Source organism: Microcaecilia unicolor, chromosome 6 (genome assembly GCF_901765095.1).
Source record: "Microcaecilia unicolor chromosome 6, aMicUni1.1, whole genome shotgun sequence".
Lineage (NCBI taxonomy): Eukaryota > Metazoa > Chordata > Amphibia > Gymnophiona > Siphonopidae > Microcaecilia > Microcaecilia unicolor.
In genome coordinates, this window is record NC_044036.1 from 50826549 (window position 1) to 50839831 (window position 13283).

General features: G+C 44.1%; 1 protein-coding gene across 1 annotated transcript in view; it reads right to left on the minus strand.

Annotated features, from left to right (window-relative positions):
- The window catches only part of CRYZ (crystallin zeta), an 80678-nt gene that overhangs the window by 28995 nt on the left and 38400 nt on the right, over positions 1-13283 (minus strand). Inside the window, exon 6 of the mRNA XM_030207721.1 lies at positions 1116-1265. Coding sequence (XP_030063581.1) covers positions 1116-1265 — 150 coding nt within the window. The remainder of the gene's footprint in view (positions 1-1115; positions 1266-13283) is intronic.

Sequence of the window (13283 nt, forward strand, 5' to 3'; positions counted from 1 at the left end):
AATTGTCCGCAAAAATTCTAATGCCAATTACTGTCAATAATTGTTAATTGGCAATTATCAGAACTGACTGGCTTAACTAAGTTGTGTGCGCAAACCCAGAAGATGACTGGATTTGCATGCGCAAGTTAACTTGCGCTATATAGAATCCAGGGAAAAAAAGTCTAAATTTCTCAGAAACGTTGGAGAGATCACTGGCGTGACTTCCCTGTTTCATGGAAAACTGAGACTTATGGTTCCGCTCTCGCAAGTTGGGTGGGAAGGCACCCGCGCATGCATGGTGGGATGCTGGGCAGGACCGCTAAGAGGGGGGGGGCCCTGACATCAGAAGGTTCTGCTCTCTCAGTCTGTCTCTCTCCTGCTCCTGTGCGTTGGGACCCAGGTGATTGCGTTAATGCGATAACCCAGGTCCAAGCACACAGGAACAGGAGAGTGACAGACCGAGGAAGGAACAGACACAGGAAGGTAAAGGGGACAGGGGGCGGCCCAAGTGATGGAGGGGACAGCAGCCCTGCCCCAGGCCCAGCTCTGTCACTCGGTGGCCCTGACACTAGAAATTGTCCACACCGGGGCTCCATCAGATGACGTTACCCACATGTGAAAAAATTCCTGTTTGTCCTCAGAGAAGGCAGCACCCAGCTGTAAAACTGAGCCTTAAGCGAATTATGTTTTAAGATAGTTGCTACAGCACACTGCAGATAAAAGGGAAGAGAAACTTCAGCCAGTACCAGAGTGATAAAAACAGCTGCAGTCATACAAAAACGATGTTGTCAGTTGCAATATGGATCAATATTTACTGTGCCACTAATAGCTATACCCTGCTGATGGCTTGCTATCATATCTACTGGGATATTCTGCAAGATCTCGGCCATGGCAACACACCACTTCACGCATTAATGAGCTCTCCTAAAATTGGAAATGATCTTTCTCCGGCTCCTGTCAATTTGAACATACTGTAATTTGCAGCAGCATACATTTACATTACCAGCAAAGCATAATTAAGTTAGCAAAACAAACTTCAAAGGGGAAAAGCAACTGGAAATAAATCTCTGAATGTCACAAAGTAGATGGAGAGAGGAGTGGGTGGAACAAATGTGAACATAATGGCAGTTCATTACCTTAATTTTATTTATGTAGTTATCCTCCCTGTGATTGAAAACTTCATGGGCTCCATTTCGCAAAACCAGATTCATTCCTTCCACAGTTCCTGCTGTGCCAAAAACCTTGAAGCCATAAGCTCGGGCAATCTGGCAGGTCGCTATTCCTACCTGAAAATGTTTAAAAAGTCAGCATTAGAACTGAACCACAGCTGAGGTCAGAGCATTTCACCTTGGCAAAATTCACTTGTATCCTTTGTGATCAGCTGAAGAGTGCGGGAACATCAGAGCAAAAGTTTATTCAGAAGACAAATCTTGCACTTGCTGCGGACAGAGCGACAAGGCGCCTGCAGCAGATGCAAGGATACACAGATACAGCATCCTTTTGGCTACACTGTACTTGGCAGCCACGTGGAAAGTAAGTCTATAACAGTGTGACCAGATTTAGGAGCTAGGATAGTACCTATTTGAGGCCTAGTCAATAAAGAAAAGCAGGTGCCTACTGTTCTTCATAGAATACTCACGTTCTAAATAAAAACCCCATCAAGGAAAAGATTCAAAATATTCTACAAAATACATTTTCCAAGAGTCCAAAAATAAGAATGAGAAAGGACTCCTAGATAAGTATTTATAAAAAGAAATGGCATTACTATAACACACAAAGACTGAGGATTTTGCACGGTCTCTAATGTAAGGTTTTCATGCCCATATTTACACTATCATAGAGTTTCCCAGTGTGTACATACAGTGAAGTAAGTGCTTATGTGCTCTCTCTCATTTTTGGACACTATTGGAAAATATATTTTGTGGAAACTTTACATAATACTAGCATAACTGGACAAAAGCACGCCTAATATTTATGGTGTGGTCACTTATACCAGCCATAGATAGATAGATAGATAAAGACCCTATTTCTCATCAGAAACATGCAGACTATTGGTAAAAAACATTAACGTTATCCCAATTTGATTATTGTAATGCTATATATGCTGGCTGTAAGGAGTACCTGTTGAAAAATCTCCAAACAGCTCAAAACCCTGCAGCCAGGCTCATATACAAAATCTCTCATTTTGAAAGTTCCTCCCTTTTATTAATCAAATTACACTGGCTTCCCATCGAAGTAAGAATCACCGTCAAATTATGTACCTTTATCTTTCAAATCCTAAACGGCACAGCTCCAGACTATATGGTACCATTAATAAACTTACTACTACTACTAAACATTTCTAGAGCGCTACTAGGGTTACGCAGCACTGTACAGTTTAACAAAAAGGACAGTCCCTGCTCAAAAGAGCTTACAATCTAATGGGCGAAATGTCAAGTGTCAACTTACCTCAAAGAAACGCTAAATATGAGGCAAGAAACTTATCTCCGACTACACCTCCCAAATTGCAAAAAAGTGATCTACAAAACTGTCTACTCTGCAGACTTCACTTACCTAGGAACCAAATGGTGGAACTCCTTACCACCCAAAATAAGAAACATACAGGAATATACTAGATTCCGCAAAAACCTCAAATCGTTCCTATTCAAACAAACCCTCACAAAGAACAACCATATCTCAAACAACTAATTTATTTATTTGTTGCATTTGTACCCCACATTTTCCCACCTATTTGCAGGCTCAATGTGGCTTACATTGTGCCGGAGTGGCGATCACTACTTCCGGGTTATTACCTGAATTGGTTATTACTCTATTTACCATTAACTTTCTCTCTGCTTCATGTACAATATCTGACTCATAATAGATTTTCTAAATGTTAAACATCCATAGCTATCCTAGTATGTTTATGATACTGTATTATAAAATTTGATTCTTACAACAAATTACTTTCTTATGCATTATTCTTTGTTATGTATCCTATACTATTTATTGTAAGCCACACTGAACTCAGACTTGTTTGGGATAATGTGGGATATGTCACAAATAAAAATAAATATAAATGCTTGCACCCAGACTGCAAAAGAATGTGCATAAATTGTAAAACTGAATAATCAACACGAAGTGCGCCCCACCCATGCTCTCCCCAAACTCCACTCATATGAACACCCACTCCCAAAGTATGCCCCAGAATACCATCATTTACATGCACCTGTCCACTTACACGTCTTCCTGTTCCCTTTATAGAACTATTCCCATGAAGGGTGTCTATCTGAAGCCAGGTCTACTTGCCTTAATATAATATCAGTGCAGCAGGGCACATATGCACAGACTTATTTAAAAAAAAAAAAATGGATAAATCTATCAATCTTGGCAGTGTATAACTGAGATAAAAACATGGCTATTTCAAAACTATTTATAAAATTGATTTGATAGTTAATATGTTTTAACTTTTAGTTGGATTTATAGGAATTTTAAATTGATCGTTTTCTTGCACTTGTTATTTTCTGTTATTAACTAATAAACATATTTCAACCTAGATTGATTGTTTCCTTAATGTTATTGCAACCCACTTAGAACTTGTTTGGTTAAGCAAAGATATTAGTGTCAGAATTATCTACTATAATAAAACGCAGCCTCAACGTTCTGAGGACACTGACGTCACTGCAGGCACTCACACACCGGTTCGTAAGTTCATGGTGGTGAAGCCACAACACTCACCATGTCTTCATGCCCCGCCCTCGCCTCACACGTGATGACGTCGAGGGCGGAACACGTACACAAGGCAGCAAATGAACGCACGGGGAGCAGTAGGGAAACAAGCGGAGCGTGTTTCCCTATTCCTCCCCTTCCAACAAAATCGCAGCCATCGAGGACGTGCCCATCACCCCGCCCCTTTAAAGGTACCGCCCCGCCCCCCATCGCCCCCTCTTCCTCTCACCTTCCCTCCCCCCCCCCCCCTTACGCCACTATCCCTGGTGGTATAGCGGTACCTGTTCGCTCGGGCAGGAACGAAAGAGCCCCCGCTTTCCTGCCCGGAGCGCTGCTGCTAGCTGCCCGGCTACATCGTGTGTGAGTCCGGTTCTCGGAGTTTCAGAATGGCCGCTGAGAGTTCAAGCTGCCTCGCGAGACTTCAACTCTCGGCGGCCATTTTGAAACGCCGAGAGCCGCACTCCCACACAATGCAGCAGGGCAGCTAGCAGCACCTCTACGGGCAGGAAAGAGGGGGCTCTTTCTTTCCTGCCCCGACTGAACAGGTACCTCTACACCACCAGGGAGACTAGCGTAAGGGGAGGGGAAGGGAGTCCCGTGCCCGCTAGCGCCCGTTTCATCAGAGGCAGAAACGGGCCTTTTTTTACTAGTTATTATTATTATTATTATTATTAAACACTTACACCAGTCATAGATAGTGCTGGAGTAAATCCTTAAAAAAAACGTATGTGTGTTGCTCTGTGTACATCCACCCTCAAACTTCATACCATCGCATGTTGATGCCATCTTACAGAATATTGGCATTTATTTATGCATATATATACACATACATACCCATGTGCATATTTGTATTCTGATCATTTAAGCACATTCTTGGCACCCAAATGTTGGTGCTCTTAATAGAGTTACCTCCTTCATCATTAGAACTTACTCATAAGTACATATAAGTACATAAGTACATAAGTAGTGCCATACTGGGAAAGACCAAAGGTCCATCTAGCCCAGCATCCTGTCACCGACAGTGGCCAATCCAGGTCAAGGGCACCTGGCACGCTCCCCAAACGTAAAAACATTCCAGACAAGTTATACCTAAAAATGCGGAATTTTTCCAAGTCCATTTAATAGCGGTCTATGGACTTGTCCTTTAGGAATCTATCTAACCCCTTTTTAAACTCCGTCAAGCTAACCGCCCGTACCACGTTCTCCGGCAACGAATTCCAGAGTCTAATTACACGTTGGGTGAAGAAAAATTTTCTCCGATTCGTTTTAAATTTACCACACTGTAGCTTCAACTCATGCCCTCTAGTCCTAGTATTTTTGGATAGCGTGAACAGTCGCTTCACATCCACCCGATCCATTCCACTCATTATTTTATACACTTCTATCATATCTCCCCTCAGCCGTCTCTTCTCCAAGCTGAAAAGCCCTAGCCTTCTCAGCCTCTCTTCGTAGGAAAGTCGTCCCATCCCCACTATCATTTTCGTCGCCCTTCGCTGTACCTTTTCCAATTCTACTATATCTTTTTTGAGATACGGAGACCAGTACTGAACACAATACTCCAGGTGCGGTCGCACCATGGAGCGATACAACAGCATTATAACATCCGCACACCTGGACTCCATACCCTTCCTAATAACACCCAACATTCTATTCGCTTTCCTAGCCGCAGCAGCACACTGAGCAGAAGGTTTCAGCGTATCATCGACGACGACACCCAGATCCCTTTCTTGATCCGTAACTCCTAACGCGGAACCTTGCAAGACGTAGCTATAATTCGGGTTCCTCTTACCCACATGCATCACTTTGCACTTGTCAACATTGAACTTCATCTGCCACTTGCACGCCCATTCTCCCAGTCTCGCAAGGTCCTCCTGTAATCGTTCACATTCCTCCTGCGACTTGACGACCCTGAATAATTTTGTGTCATCGGCGAATTTAATTACCTCACTAGTTATTCCCATCTCTAGGTCATTTATAAATACATTAAAAAGCAACGGACCCAGCACAGACCCCTGCGGGACCCCACTAACTACCCTCCTCCACTGAGAATACTGGCCACGCAATCCTACTCTCTGCTTCCTATCTTTCAACCAGTTCTTAATCCATAATAATACCCTACCTCCGATTCCATGACTCTGCAATTTCTTCAGGAGTCTTTCGTGCGGCACTTTGTCAAACGCCTTCTGAAAATCCAGATATACAATATCAACCGGCTCCCCATTGTCCACATGTTTGCTTACCCCCTCAAAAAAATGCATTAGATTGGTGAGGCAAGACTTCCCTTCACTAAATCCGTGCTGACTTTGTCTCATCAGTCCATGTTTTTGTATATGCTCTGCAATTTTATTCTTAATAATAGCCTCCACCATCTTGCCGGCACCGACGTCAGACTCACCGGTCTATAATTTCCCGGATCGCCTCTGGAACCCTTCTTAAAAATCGGAGTAACATTGGCTACCCTCCAGTCTTCCGGTACTACACTCGATTTTAGGGACAGATTGCATATTTCTAACAGTAGCTCCGCAAGTTCATTTTTTAGTTCTATTAATACTCTGGGATGAATACCATCAGGTCCCGGTGATTTACTACTCTTCAGCTTGCTGAACTGACCCATTACATCCTCCAAGGTTACAGAGAATTTGTTTAGTTTCTCCGACTCCCCCGCTTCAAATATTCTTTCCGGCACCGGTGTCCCCCCCAAATCCTCCTCGGTGAAGACCGAAGCAAAGAATTCATTTAATTTCTCCGCTACGGCTTTGTCCTCCTTGATCGCCCCTTTAACACCATTTTCGTCCAGCGGCCCAACCGACTCTTTGGCCGGTTTCCTGCTTTTAATGTATCTAAAAAATTTTTACTATGTATTTTTGCTTCCAACGCTAATTTCTTCTCAAAGTCCTTTTTTGCCCTCCTTATCTCCGCTTTGCATTTGGCTTGGCATTCCTTATGATCTATCCTGTTACTTTCAGTTGGTTCTCTTCTCCACTTTCTGAAGGATTGTTTTTTGGCTCTAATGATTTCCTTTATCTTACTGTTTAGCCACGCCGGCTGACGTTTAGTCTTTTTTCCCTTTTTTCTAATACGTGGAATATATTTGTCCTGAACCTCCAGGATGGTGTTTTTAAACAGCATCCACGCCTGATGCAAGTTTTTTACTCTGCGAGCTGCTCCTTTCAGTCTTTTTTTCACCATTTTTCTCATTTTGTCGTAATCACCTTTTCTATAGTTAAACGCTAGCGTACTTGATTTCCTAGTTTCACTTCCTTCAATGCCAATATCAAAACCGATCATATTATGATCACTGTTATCAAGCGGCCCTCGTATCGTTACCCCCTGCACTAGATCATGAGCACCACTAAGGACTAAGTCTAGTATTTTTCCTTCTCTTGTCGGCTCCTGAACTAGCTGTTCCATGAAGCTGTCCTTGATTTCATCAAGAAATCCTATGTCCCTTGCGTGTACAGATGTTACATTAACCCAGTCTATATGCGGGTAATTGAAATCCCCCATTATTATTGTGTTGCCCAGTTTGTTTGCGTCCCTGATTTCCTTTAACATTTCCGCATCCGTCTGTTCGTCCTGGCCAGGCGGACGGTAGTACACTCCTATCACTATCCTTTTCCCCTTTACACATGGAATTTCAATCCACAGTGATTCCAAGGAGTGTTTTGTTTCCTGCAGAATTTTCAATCTATTTGATTCAAGGCTCTCGTTAATATACAATGCTACCCCTCCACCAATCCGATTCACCCTATCACTACGATATAATTTGTACCCCGGTATGACAGTGTCCCACTGGTTATCCTCCTTCCACCAGGTCTCAGAGATGCCTATTATATCTAATTTTTCATTTAGTGCAATATATTCCAACTCCCCCATCTTATTTCTTAGGCTCCTGGCATTCGCATATAGACATTTCAAACTATGTTTGTTGTTCCTAAGTACATCATGCTTAGTATTTGACAGTATTAATTGGCAATCTTTTGTCTGATTTTTATTGTTATTTAAAGATACCCGATCTACTACAATCTCTTTTGCAACCTCACTATCAGGATACTCTATCTTCCCTGTTATGGTGATATCTTTGTAAGATACCTTATCCCGAACCATGCTCTTTTGAGCGACTGTCGGCCTTCCCCCCATTTCTAGTTTAAAAGCTGCTCTATCTCCTTCTTAAACGCCGATGCCAGCAGCCTGGTCCCACTCTGGTTAAGATGCCAGCAGCCTGGTCCCACTCTGGTTAAGATGGAGCCCATCCTTTCGGAATAAGGAACGCAACCCTACAGAGAGCCTACAGGCAGGTTATGAAAGGAGCTTTCCTTTGAAAGATCGGGTGGCATGTAGAACATGGGTACTCTTATATTTACCTGTTTTGTACCTGCATGGGAGCAAGAACAACATGCACAAGGTGATTTGAAAATTCAAACATTGTATGATGTCCCTCTGTGACCCAATTCCACCCATTTTTTTAAAGGCAAGTGAGAGTATTTGCACCATGAAATAGCATATGGCCGTAATCTTCATTAATTTTTAAGCTAGGGCCACTTTGCATTCTAATGAGCTGAAGGAGAGCCGCAAAATATCTTCCCAAGCAGGGCCACGACAATGCTGATCACTGTGTGTCAATTACATCCATTCCCAACCAGCCCACCTTCGAACTTCATTGGGGGGGGTATCCTCAAGGTTCTGAGTTTTTCTAAATGCATTCTCTTTTGTCGATTGAGAAATGCCTTGTCCTTCAAGCATGCGGTTCTTCCCCAAACCACTTTCCTTTTTCTGCCCTGAGCCTGGGTAGAGAGGGAGTAGCAGAAAAAAAAAAAAAAAAAAGATAAAGGGGGCCACCTTTGGCCCTCGGGCTTTGCATTGAAGAACACTGGCATACGGGGTAGGAGAAGGCAATTATCAAACAACAAAAGCTTTAAATAATATCTCCTAAATGAGAGCCAGAACAGAAATTGAGCTGTGAGACTCTGAAAGAGTATTAAGCCACTTAAGACCACTGACATGTCCGTTAACAAAAAAAAAAACTTGTAAACTAAAAAGGTCAGATTCCAGCTATTTGCACATCCAACTTATAGAACCTAAGCAGTAAACTAATTGTATACAAGTCACAGTGAACATACTGTAAATCTGGTACAGTCGCTGCAGTTTTTATGCATTGGGTTCTACGTGTAAAACTGAAACACAGCAAAAAGATAGAGAGCCTTCATATATTTTTGCTTAGAAAAGTGAATTTTTATGCATATTAATTTGTGTGCATGATTCCAGCACATAAGTACATAAGTACATAAGTAGTGCCATACTGGGAAAGACCAAAGGTCCATCTAGCCCAGCATCCTGTCACCGACAGTGGCCAATCCAGGTCAAGGGCACCTGGCACGCTCCCCAAACGTAAAAACATTCCAGACAAGTTATACCTAAAAATGAGGAATTTTTCCAGTCCATTTAATAGCGGTCTATGGACTTGTCCTTTAGGAATCTATCTAACCCCTTTTTAAACTCCGTCAAGCTAACCGCCCGTACCACGTTCTCCGGCAACGAATTCCAGAGTCTAATTACACGTTGGGTGAAGAAAAATTTTCTCCGATTCGTTTTAAATTTACCACACTGTAGCTTCAACTCATGCCCTCTAGTCCTAGTATTTTTGGATAGCGTGAACAGTCGCTTCACATCCACCCGATCCATTCCACTCATTATTTTATACACTTCTATCATATCTCCCCTCAGCCGTCTCTTCTCCAAGCTGAAAAGCCCTAGCCTTCTCAGCCTCTCTTCATAGGAAAGTCGTCCCATCCCCACTATCATTTTCGTCGCCCTTCGCTGTACCTTTTCCAATTCTACTATATCTTTTTTGAGATACGGAGACCAGTACTGAACACAATACTCCAGGTGCGGTCGCACCATGGAGCGATACAACGGCATTATAACATCCGCACACCTGGACTCCATACCCTTCCTAATAACACCCAACATTCTATTCGCTTTCCTAGCCGCAGCAGCACACTGAGCAGAAGGTTTCAGCGTATCATCGACGACGACACCCAGATCCCTTTCTTGATCCGTAACTCCTAACGCGGAACCTTGCAAGACGTAGCTATAATTCGGGTTCCTCTTACCCACATGCATCACTTTGCACTTGTCAACATTGAACTTCATCTGCCACTTGCACGCCCAGTTTTTAGAGTTTTAAGTCATAGATCTGTGGGCATGTCACATTCTTTTTAAGCATACAGATCATACAAATAAATCATGATTCTTTCATATTATAGTAACATAGTAAATGACTGCAGAAAAAGACAAGTGTGGTCCAGTCAGTCTGTCCAGTACAGGTTGCAACTGCTATGTGCAGGTTACCACCTCCCCTTGCCGTGCTTTTTATGGGGTGCAAAAAGTCATTTAATTTTTTTGCATTGGGTGGAAGAGCACTACATTTAGATTCTATCCTCTTGCTAGTTGAGATCTGTGAAGAAACAGCGTGTTTTAAGCCTGTAAAATGTATTGGATATCTTCCTGCATTAATTATGTCCTGAAGTGTATTTCCCCTATTTGGCCAGCAGATGGTGTTTCTTTGCTGTAATGCTGTTACAGAGAGAGAAAAAAAAGTTCTCTCTTTAGTTTAACACAAACAGGAAGCAAGAAACAGTATATTTTTGAAATTTTCTTGTTCTGGGCTCCAATTGGCCCAAGAGCTCATTTTCATTTGGAGAATACTGGCTTTTGCTCCGGTTTTAGCCAGGAAGACGAGAGAGACAGAGCGCTTTGCTAAGGCCCAGTAAACAGTTACATTTGATAACTTGTGAGCAACTATATGTCCTGATCTTCCCAGATACTTTTCAGAAAGTATACAAATGTTTAATCAGTGTTATAATTGATCCATATTTCAGTTACCTGTTATTGTTTGCTGATAGCACATTTTCTGCTCATTGTTCAATTTTTTAGACAATAAACAAGTTTCAGTTTATTGCCTCTTTGCCTGGACTGATAAAGAATCCTGATGGTTTGTGTGTGATGGATGGTGCGAGTGCTTTCTGGGAACTGTGGGACCAATGGGAGTGTGGCTCCAGTAACCTAGAAATCACTGGGGATAATTTGAGAGCAGGAGACTTACCCAGAGGCGGTTGTGACTCAGTTGGTGGGAGGACGATGCTAGTGTAGAGCACAAGCAGCAGGTGCAGGCAGAGCCAAGTTGTTCTGGGGATAGAACCTCTAAGTGGCCTCAGGGTAAGCCCAGGTGGGTGGCTAGGCATTTCAAGACAGACCTTTAGTTCTCCTCTTTTTTGTGGCAGCAGTGGGATTGTCAGGCTCAATGTGTGGCGTGAGAGTCACCATCCACTGAGAGGTTCAGAGGTGTTTTTTTTATCTGTAACCTCCAGACACAGAGCAGTGAACAAGTTCAGCAGTAACAGGGTCCCTTTCTCGTTCAGGTTTTTTTTTTGGTAGTGTTAGGAGATTAGCAGCATGCTGATGGCAACTGGTAGCAGACCTCAGACACTGGATATGCCTGACCTAACAGAAGAGCATCCAGATGGCCTCAGTAAGGAGGGGCAGCAGGACCGACCTGTGCAGAGTCCTCCAGGGGTAAGCGTGGACCCCTTGTGGGCAGAGGCCCATGCGTTAGCAGGGCCAGATGCCAAAGAAGCTGAGGTCCAGCAGACCTACATGTTAGAGCAGCTAGACCAGGTGCAGCTGAGGCAAAATGGGAAGAGCGGCAGCAGCGAGAGGAACAGGAAGAAAAACAGCGGCTAGACCAGCAGAGGCATGAAGACAGTGAATTCCAGCAGTGGCAAGAGGAGGGGGAACAGTAGCGTGAGGAGCGGGAAATTAAAGATGGAAAAGGAAATGGCTCGTATCCAAAGCTCCAGCCCAACCCCTGCGCCAAGGCCCAAGGCAGGATCCACAGCCCGGATCGGGCCCAATTTGTTTTCACAGTTTGATGATACCCGAGGTGACATTGATGGCCATCTAACTGCTTTTGAGAAAATTTGCCACCTCAATGAGATTCCTCAGAAAGACTGGGTGCGCTATCTGGGAAGAAAGCTCACTGGTAGAGCATTTGAGGCATTCCAAGGACTGTCCATGGAGACGGGCTCCCAATTTGAGGAGGTGCGCAAAGCTTTGGTGAACCGTTACGCTATTACCCTCCAACGCTATTACCCTCCAAGACCTACAGACAAAAGTTCTGGACTTTGCAAAAGGGGGCAGATGACACTCACAGCGAGTATGTAATCCAGCTAAGATACCAGCACCAGCAGTGGCTCAGTGAAGCTGAAGTTAAAACCCTGGAGGACTGTGAAAACCTGATGGTCCTGAAGCAGTTTCTTCAGCGTTGTCGTCCAGAGGTGAGGGAACATGTCCCAAGATCAACAGCCCCTTACTCCAGAGAAGGCAGCTGAGTTGACTGACATCTTCATGCCTAACCATCCCTGATCGGCAAAGAGAAGCCGTCCATATCCGCAGCAGCCAATATCTAAGGGCAGCCAGGGCCTAGTGGTTAGGGTGGTGGACTTTGGTCCTGGGGAACTGAGGAACTGAGTTCAATTCCCACTTCAGGCACAGGCAGCTCCTTGTGACTCTAGGCAAGTCACTTAACCCTCCATTGCCCCATGTAAGCCGCATTGAGCCTGCCATGAGTGGGAAAGCGCGGGGTACAAATGTAATAAAAAAAAAAATCCTGCAAACTCAGAGATTGTCAGCAAACCCTCCAGTGTTCCCCCAAAACATAAAGACTTCAGGCATGAATGTCTTTGTTACCAGTGTGGGCATATACGACATTTCAAAGTGGATTGCCCAGATAATCCCAAGCCTGCAGCAAAGCGCTTTTCAGTTCCTGCACTAAAGCTGGCGGTTTTCGTGGGTGGTTCCAGTCCCATGGAGGAAGCCCACACAGTTGCTGCAGTACAAAATGATACTGGTCATTCATCAAGCAAGGAAGCAGATGGGTTTCCACAGCACTACAGCACCCCAGTAACTGTGAATCAGACCCAGCTGGCAGGGTTTGTAGGCACTGGTTCTAGCATGACGTTGTTACGACCAGAGCTACTGCCAAAAGATGCTATTCTTCCAGGGTGCACTGCGGAGATAGTGTTAGCCAATGGATCCAGAGAGACTGTACCCACTGCTCAAGTATTCCTGGATTGGGGTACCAAGCCTGGATTCACAGAAGTAGGCATAATGAAAAACATGCCGGTACCAATGCTGTGTAGGATTGACATGGGTCCAATGAACATTACACCCTTGATAGCAAGAGTCAGCATTTGCTCTATGGTGACTCAGTCAGGCCAGGGCAGCATAACAAGCAGAAGCAGCAGAGATCACCTCTCTAGTTCCAGATCCTGAGCCAGTCCAGGTGAAACCAGCTGACCAAACAGTAGGAGGAGGAACTCCATTGCTTCTAGCAGCACCAGTTCAAGGTGACCAGGGCCTGACTTAACTGACACACCTATTGATCAGACAGATGACCCTGATTTGTCAGAGTCACCAGCAAAGACCCTTCCAGATATGGATACTGATATAGGACAGAGACATGCTTTTCAGGAAGCACAGCACTCTGACCTGGAAGCCCTGAGGAAGAGGGCTGGTCAACCAACCAGTGAGACTGG